Source organism: Corvus brachyrhynchos, unplaced genomic scaffold, assembly GCF_000691975.1.
Source record: "Corvus brachyrhynchos isolate BGI_N302 unplaced genomic scaffold, ASM69197v1 scaffold14, whole genome shotgun sequence".
NCBI classification, from domain to species: Eukaryota; Metazoa; Chordata; class Aves; order Passeriformes; family Corvidae; genus Corvus; species Corvus brachyrhynchos.
The window spans coordinates 10,785,871-10,794,050 of NW_008239110.1; the positions used below are offsets into that span (position 1 = coordinate 10,785,871).

At 42.5% G+C, this 8,180-nt stretch overlaps 2 protein-coding genes across 3 annotated transcripts in view; one reads left to right on the forward strand and one right to left on the reverse strand.

Annotated features, from left to right (window-relative positions):
* Positions 1 to 1,817: 1,817 nt before the first annotated feature.
* The window catches only part of TRAPPC3L (trafficking protein particle complex 3 like), a 16,120-nt gene continuing 9,757 nt past the window's right edge, over positions 1,818 to 8,180 (reverse strand). Inside the window, exons 4-5 of the mRNA XM_008637786.2 lie at positions 3,827 to 4,012; positions 1,818 to 2,771 (exon numbers count right to left, since the gene is read on the reverse strand). Of these exons, the coding sequence (XP_008636008.1) occupies positions 2,652 to 2,771; positions 3,827 to 4,012 (306 nt within the window). The 3' untranslated portion in view covers positions 1,818 to 2,651. The remainder of the gene's footprint in view (positions 2,772 to 3,826; positions 4,013 to 8,180) is intronic.
* LOC103619277 (protein FAM26E) lies at positions 4,545 to 8,174 on the forward strand. Of its 2 annotated transcripts, XM_017739634.1 has the most exons (4): positions 4,545 to 4,743; positions 4,876 to 4,902; positions 5,178 to 5,296; positions 7,653 to 8,174. In XM_017739634.1, the coding sequence occupies exons 1-4, from the start codon at positions 4,560 to 4,562 to the stop codon at positions 8,040 to 8,042; spliced, it is 720 nt and encodes a 239-aa protein (XP_017595123.1). In that variant the 5' UTR covers positions 4,545 to 4,559; the 3' UTR covers positions 8,043 to 8,174. The 2 variants fall into 2 exon arrangements, with proteins under 2 accessions (XP_017595123.1, XP_008636007.1); XM_008637785.2 differs by having other exon boundaries at positions 4,658 to 5,296.

Below are 8,180 nucleotides of genomic sequence, written 5' to 3' on the forward strand. Positions count from 1 at the left end.
CTTCTTCAGAGCCATCAGCCATTGGCTCTGCTGGACATGGTGGAAGCTTCCAGCACCTCCTCACAGAAGCAACCTCTGTGCCCCCCCCGCTACTGAAAACCAGGCCATGCAAAAACAACACACACATAAAGGCAAAACAAGATTTAATTCTGCATGTAGAAAAGAATTTTAAAAAAAATTTCATCATAGTGACTTGCTCAGTGCTCTTTTCCTTCCAAGAAACTTGATGATTATGCGGTAACAGTGCACGCTGGGGGCTGACCTCTTAGAGAGCATCTCTATAGATAAGGACCTGGGTGTCTTGGTGGGTGATAAGTTGACTATGAGCCAGCAGTGCTCTTGCAGCCAGGAGAGCCAGTGGTGTCCTGTGGTGCATTGGGAAGAGTGTGACCAGCAGGTTGAGGGAGGTGACCCTCCCCCTCTACTCAGCCCTGGTGAGGCCGCATCTGGAGTGCCATGTCCAGTTCTGGGCTCCTCAGTACAAGAAAGACAAAGAGCTACTGGAGAGGGCCCAGCAGAAGGGCCACAGAGATGATTATGGGTCTGGAGCATCTCTCTTATGAGGGAGACTGTGGGAGCTGGGCCTTTTAGTCTAGAGAAGAGAGGACTGAGAGAGGATCTCATTAATACATCTCGAAGGTGGGTGCCAAGAGGAGGGTGCCAGACTCTTTTCAGTGGTGACCAGCCACAGGAGGAGGAGCAATGGCCACAATCTAAGAAGTTTTACCTCAACATGAGAAGAACTTCTTTATGCTGAGGGTGGCAGAGCACTGGCAGGCTGCCCAGGGAGGTCATGGAGTCTCCCTCTCTGGAGACAATCCAAATCCTCTAGGTGATCCTGCCTTGGCAGGTGGGTTGGACTAGATGACCTTCAGAGGTCCCTTCCAACCCTAGCAGTTCTGTAATTCTGTAAGCAAACAAGGGCAGTATAGGTTATTCACTTTCAAGATAATAATAATTTAAAAAGAGAATATTTGGCTAGTGTTGCTGGAAAAAGTAAAAATGGCCATTGCCAATAAAGAACCTTTATTGTGGTCAGCCACATGTCCATCTCGACCAGCTGGTCATAACCAGCAAAAGCCCCACTGAGGGCTCTTGCACAGGCAGTGAAATCAGACAAATTCCACAACCTTTCATCTCTAATTAAAAAATTAAAAAAAAAAAATTAAAAAGGCAGGGAAACTTGTTACTGGTGTACATGTTGCCACATCTTACTGGTAGCAGGTAACAGCAGTTGGGCTGAGACCAAGGCTGGGTAACAAATACATTAGGTTTTGTTCCCTACAAAATTGTTCACTTAAAGCTCCATTACACTATGCCACCACTGTACCACACTATTAAGACAAACAAAGGGAGAGAGATTATCATGAGGACTGTACAGATCTGGTGAGAATGAACCCTGGTGTCACCAAGGTAAGAGATGCCCCCACTTGGCATGATTAAGATGTAAACAGACTGAGGGAAAAATAGGAGAAGAAGGTACAAATCACAGTGATATAATCAGAGTTAACTCGGGGCTACACTGAACTTAGCTGTTGGTATTTCAGTTTAAAACAAGCATTTTGGTGAGAAGAGGGTAAGCTGGCTTTGTGGGTAGGTTGCTGTGCTATTACCTGGGGTTTTGTCCAACAGACAAAATATCCAGACATCTTGCATTACACCTAAGAACTTTAAACCTATCTTATAACTTGGGTCTCTGTGAGGCTGCTCCTCCTCTACTTCCCAGTCATGTTGTGGTAACAAGTCCACTGCCAAGAGGAAGATGTTCAACAGCTGGTGGTGAAGTCCAGGTAAGAGCAGACAACACAACCACCAAATCAATTGTGTGGCAATCTCAGAATTTTTATTCAAGTTTCCTTGGGTAGGTACAGATCCACAGTGGCTACACATTACATACATCATGCTTTGTTCAGTTTGGTCACAAGATGAGTGCTCTTGGAGAGAAGACCGATATGGCTCCATAGCTTGGAGTGACACAAGCGTTGCTGCGGTTGTCGGAGTGCTGCAGCCTGGTGCGTGCACAGGACTGAGCAGGAGTGCCAGCAAAACTGCATGTGGCACCTGAAGAGATGGAAGGAACACAACCAGCTCCTGCCACCAGTGAAGACCCATCCCTCTCTGGTTTCAAAGACAGCAGGAGGTCTGGTGTGGAGGACAACGAATGGCAAAGCATTACATATCAAAACATGCACCTGTCAGCAAGACACTGCATACAGCAACCACAGCAGATGAATTTTTCATAGCTAACCACACACAGCCAGGGAAATAAAGTGCCTCTAGCAGCCATGCTTTGAAACATTACTGACAAACAAAATGGGGAAAAGTCGTCGTCTTTATCTGAAAACAGTTGATATACAAATGAATATTTAGCACACACTAAATACTGAGATAAAACTGCCATTAAGCTCAAGAGCATGGGTATGTGAGAAGGAAGGGCAGATCATTTAGATCTTTTTTACTGGTATCTGTGTCATGACAATTAACATTGCTCTCCCCTGCCTTGCCCCTCCTCTTTGATGCCCAGCTCTCTTCACCTTTCAACCAGGTGACTGGTGCAGCTGGCTCAGCAAAGCCATTTTTACCCTGCATGTCTTCTTCTGAAACAAAAGGCACAAAGTACTCCTCAGCAAGGCTTTCTCCCAATACTTCTTTCATTTGTTCCTTCTGTGCTTTCTGTCTTCAGGCTTCCTTAAAAATGTAATTCCTATTTCTGTCACAGCATCTCCCTTCAGCCTGTCCTGGAGGAAGGTAACTTCTGCTGCTAAGTGAACCTAGAAAGAATCAGGACTGATCAGTTAAGCAAAGAAATGCCCAGTTTTCCACCCTCCTCCGGTTAAATGAGCTTTTTCTCTCTCACTTACCACAAGAGGACCCCCTTTCTCAGGTTTCATAGGAAACAGATAGCTTTTCCAACTAAGCTAAAACAAAGGAAGTTTATAGACACTGGAATTTGTATAATACATTACCCTTCATCCCAGTGCTTTGCTTTCTTCTGAGACCTTAAATTGCATACTTGATAATTTAGTGATCACAGAATTTCCTAGTCATGTACTAAGACTTATGACAAAATACTTTTTAAAATTAGTCTTGTATCAGATACTATAATTCTGAGACTGATGTATATACATAACACTGGTTGAGTTTTTTTTATTTGAAATATAAGATATATGTCAAATTGGATATTGACAGAAACATAAAGCAGGCCAAAAGTAATCTCCCCAAAGAAGCTCTACAGGTCAGAAATTTTCAAATGATGCCCTTTATTTATTGGTTTGTAAAAACCTTAAATTTAAGAACAAAATTTGGATTGCCATCTGATACACTTCTGATGCTTTGGTTTTAACATTATACTCATTTGGTTTTAACATTGTACTTATCCACACTTTGTTCTCTCTTTCAGCAGGTACCACAGTAACTTGAGAATATTATTTATCTTGATGGATGTGGAAAGAATCAGGGATGACTATGACTGGCTACAGCTGTGCAGGGAAGTGTGATAGGCTCCAGGAGCAGTGGAGGAACCCAACATGTCCCTCTGTCCTTCCACTTTAAGTGTTACCTGGCTTCCAGATCCCATCTGGCTTTTGCACCCAAATCAGCCACTGAACAGACTGAATAGCCAGGCAGCGACAGTGTGGAAGTGTCTATGTGCTTCTCTACCTCAGGATCCGGGATCAGCCTTGTCCTCTTTTGTCTAGATACAGACATTTAACCTGAGAGGTTAAACAATACTGTATTTCCTACATTTATCTCAACAAGTGATTTTGTTTTCATGTGCTTCTGGGAATTAACAAAGAATGGAGAAAAGAGATGTGCACTTCCTCACCATTTCCAAGGCACCTCGAATCACCCCACAGAGGAGGTTACAATAGCAAAGTGATGCTCGTTCTGCTGGCAGCTCCTCCACAAAGTCCACTAGTGGGTTTTTGTCCAGAATTAAGGAGAATTCATTCCCTGTGGCACTACTGCAGCTCACACTAGGGGTGACCCCAAGGTACATCTTGAAAGCAACCTGCAAAAGAACGAAACTCTGCTGCTTGAATGTGTTGTGCGCAAACCAGAGGTGAAACTTTAGGAAGCAGCATCCCTTAGACCAATTTTGGCAAAAAAGGGGGGAGAGCCAGACAGGTTAGAAATCAAGGTACATTTGTCTCTTCTGTGATCAGCTTGAGCCAGCGATGCAAATCTAAAACTATGTGATGCCCCAGGAAAACACAGCAGAGAGCTGTTCTTCTTTGATGTTCCTACATTTACAACCCCACACAAAGTGGTTTTACTGCTGTCACTCGTCTGCTTGCAGACTGCTTTCAGTCATGTCATACTCCCTTGGGATCATTAGCATCTGTATCAGGTCATCCACTACCTTGCCAGCAACTTCTATAATCACAGCTCAAGATCTCCTGCAACTGGCCAAGTGCGTGGTTTTTTTTCCTCTGATCTCCACATCTGCAGTCACTAAAAAAACAAACAGCCCACCAAGAACAACAACGCCAGGACTGCAAACTGGTTTCAGAGAGCACTGCTTGCTCTCTTTCCACTGCCGGTGAATGCCACCGTAAATGTGCAGCGTGTGCGCTGCCAGCGGCGCGGTCCCTGCGAGCGCCCTTCCCGGCGGTGACATCACGGCGTTATCTCGGCAGGGCGTGGGCAGCGGGGAGCTGCGGGCTGCGCTCCTCGGCAGAGCTCTGCCCTGCTGCGCGCCGCTGCGAACGAACGGAAACTGTCTTGATTTTCACCTCTTCAGTGAGTATCAGACATGGATGCTTTCCAAACAATCCTGAAGTTCTTTATGAACAGGAAAACCGCTATAGGGTACAGTTTTATGGCGCTGCTGACAATGGGAGGTGAACGTGTGTTTTCTCTTGTTGCTTTCAGATGCCCTTGCAGCAATGAAAACTTCAGGTACGGTTTGGTATTTCTCTTCTCGCCAGCTCTTGTTTTGCTAGTTATTGGATACTTCTTGAACACCAAGACCTGGAAGCTCTTTACAGGCTGCTGGGTGAATCCCAGGAAAATATTCCCCAGAGGAAATGTCTGCCATTTCTTTTACGTCTTTGGACAAATCACTTTAAATGCTCTGGTAGCTCCAGTGATGTGGCTTTCTGTGGCTTTGCTTAACGGGACTTTTTACGAATGTGCCATGAGTGGCTTGAAAAACCCTGCCTATTTACACGCAGTCTGCCAGAGCAAATCGGAAAAGTGCTTTGAAGAGCTACACAAGGTAGCCTGTGACAAAAGCTCCATGCCCTTTTCAGAGAGTGACGAACTGAAACGAACACTTCAAGCACAGTCCCAGGTAAGAAATCTTATAAACAAAGAGCACTATCCAGATTGTACTGCTGCTGTGATTTATCTGTGGAAGATCCTGGTGACAGATGTTATGTTAAAACTGTTGGCTTCATGTAAACAATGTTTTGGCAGCCTTGCAAAATACAATCAATCCATCTTTTGGTTCAGTTTGAGCTGTTCCATATTTCCAGGGCAGGGTCAATAAGACCAGAAAACCCAAAGCTTTCTTCCTGAATGGAGATTGCTGAAGAGGAACAAAAAGCCCAACTGGATTGTTTAGGAGGCTGAATTAACAGATGTCACCCCATTAAAGGGGTCTGTCCTATTAAAAAATTCATGCTACACTCTCCTATTTTAAACCACTGTGATAACTGTACAGAAATCTTAGGTCACTAACAGCAGAAAAATACTGGAAAATAAGATTCGTGAAATATTTTTGACTGCTTACATAATGTGTTTCTGTTTGTGTTCCTCATTTTCATGATGCCAAATGTGAGCATGTTTTTGTCCTGCTTGGAGGAAGTGAGAAACAATAAAGCAAGCAGATCATGCAAAGCTGAGATCTTATTACATTTTACAACATTTGTGCAATACAGTTTTGCTCTCTGCATTGTAATGCAAATATATTCAGGGACAAAAAATCAAAACGGTGGAGAGAATAAAATTTAAAAAGGCTACAGAAAAGGGAAAACACTCTGTGGAGCCAGCAAGTTTTTTTCAGGAATTGTTTCCATCTGGAACAATTTCCTCTCCAAGAGCTGGTTTTATTTTCAAGTCCTCATGCAAATAGGACAAAGCCTGCACTGCAGACAAAGCAATTTATTTGTTAGTTTCAGAAGGAAACAACAAACAGTGCTTCAGACTTTGAGTTGTATGTATAAGAAATAGTAAAAAACTAGTGATTTAGTTTCAACATGAGAACATATGAGTTCATTTTCCAAACTTCAAGAAAGTGAAAAATTGCTAAAAAGAGCAATTTCTCAAATACCCATATAAATCATCAGTCAGTACAAAGTGATTGGGAAAAATAGAAGAAAGCTCTAACTATTCTTCCAAGAGAAAAATAGTTCCTAAGAATAGTTGTTCGTCAAGCTTCTCTCTTTCACAGACTTTCCTGAGGAAAGTTTCTATATTCCATCAGCTAAATACAGATTTTTACTGGTGGTTATTTTTTTTAACATCAGTGCAAGAGTTCACACAAGAAAGGCTGGAGCTCTCCATATCATCTCCATTACAGCATGGGAAATCAGTTCCAGTTCATACAAGCCTCTGAACCCTAGAATTTGTCCCACACTGGAACTTTTCCCACTGTTTGAAAATAAATATTACCTTTTTTTTTTTTTTTTTTTTTTTTTGCATTGCAATGAAGTAGAGGAGTAAAACTATTGGCTAGGCCAGTGGCACAGGCAGGAAAAAAATATGTTCACACTTCTGCTCTCCTTAGGGGAGAACATCCTACAATAACAATTTCAAGCACATTTTTCCACCCTTTCCCCTTGCTGAGGAAGATATTCTGGAAGCAGGTCTTTATTTTAAAATGTTCTTGACAGAATTTTGTCAAAATCTGAAGCTGCTACAGAAAGCAGTTGAGTGATGCTGGAAAAGTGTATTTCAGCAAAACCAAAATTCTCTGAAGATACAGCAACTATTTGTAATCAGTGTGTAAATGAATCAGGTTCTATTCCAGTGCTACCAAGACCTACTAATGCACAAGCTATTTCTTCCTTGTCATGCCCTCCCTTCCTAGCACTCTAACAAGATTGGACAAAAAAGCAAATTTTAAGCCAGTTTTGACATAAAGATTGCTTTTCACAGCAAAGGATTGATTCATCAAAGTAAACAAAGGTTCAGAAGAATAGCACAGATTTTGGTGAATCATCGGGCAAAAGAATTGGGGAACACTTTAAATTTAAGACCATCTTCTATATTCCTCTTAGTTAATTAATGTAGTTGTTGTGCTGGAGGTTTTTTTAGATTAAAAAGAAGTCAGAAAACAACACATCTAATAGTGGTCACAGTTTAAAAAATTGGTTGATCTAGGACAAAAGTTACTTGCCCTTTTTGGTTTTATAGTTCCTCATGATTCAAAATAAGTAATTCTTGTTGGGTAGTTTTATGTAATGCTTTCAGGCGATATATAACATTTTACCCTTTACCAAAGAGACACCAAAAGGAGCACTACCGGGAAGCCTCCATGCTGATGGACTTTTTCTTCCCTTCAGTCCCCATATGGATGTCCCATTAAGGTCAATGCCAGCACCGAATGCAAACAAAGTGTGGTCACTCTGTCAGACATTTGTGATTTAAGTAGCATTTTCACTTGGGTCTTTTTAACCTGAAACTGATTTCTTTTGCCTTCCCAGATTTTAGGCTGGTGTGTGATAGTTACCACAGCTCTCCTCTCCCTGCTAACTACTTGTTGTGCCAGCTGCCAGTCAAAAGTCAGCCACCTTCAGCTGATGTTCTGGAGAGTGTATGAGGGGACGGAGAAGGAGCAACTGGAGCAGATTTTCCAGCTGTATGCCACAAAGCTGAGTGAGAGAAACCTGAAGTGCTTTTTTGAAAACAAGGAACCAGAACCCATTTCCCTGCCAGCTTTCCAGGCATGGGAAGATGCTTCCCAGCTCTACTCTTTCAGCAGCAGCAAACAGCATTACAGCATGATTCACAGGCTAGTTGAAGAAGGCCAGAAAGAAATCAATGAGGAAAGAGAGACAATGCTGGACCTTGCTGACAGAAGGGAAATACCATAGATCAAGTATATTTTCAGCTTTTTTACATCTTGTTAATATGGCATACTTCTAGATGGTCCCATCTCTGTATTTTTTCACAGTGGCCTCTTTCTTCTTCATCATGTTCCCTCCCAGTTAGATACTTGCTCCAAAAGGATG

Excerpts from the sequence above, each read along its gene's own strand:
- LOC103619277 (XM_008637785.2), top strand. The coding sequence starts at position 4,757 with ATGGATGCTTTCCAAACAATCCTGAAGTTCTTTATGAACAGGAAAACC. Across the intron at positions 5,297-7,652 it reads CACTTCAAGCACAGTCCCAG|ATTTTAGGCTGGTGTGTGAT; the intron begins GTAAGAAATCTT and ends TTGCCTTCCCAG.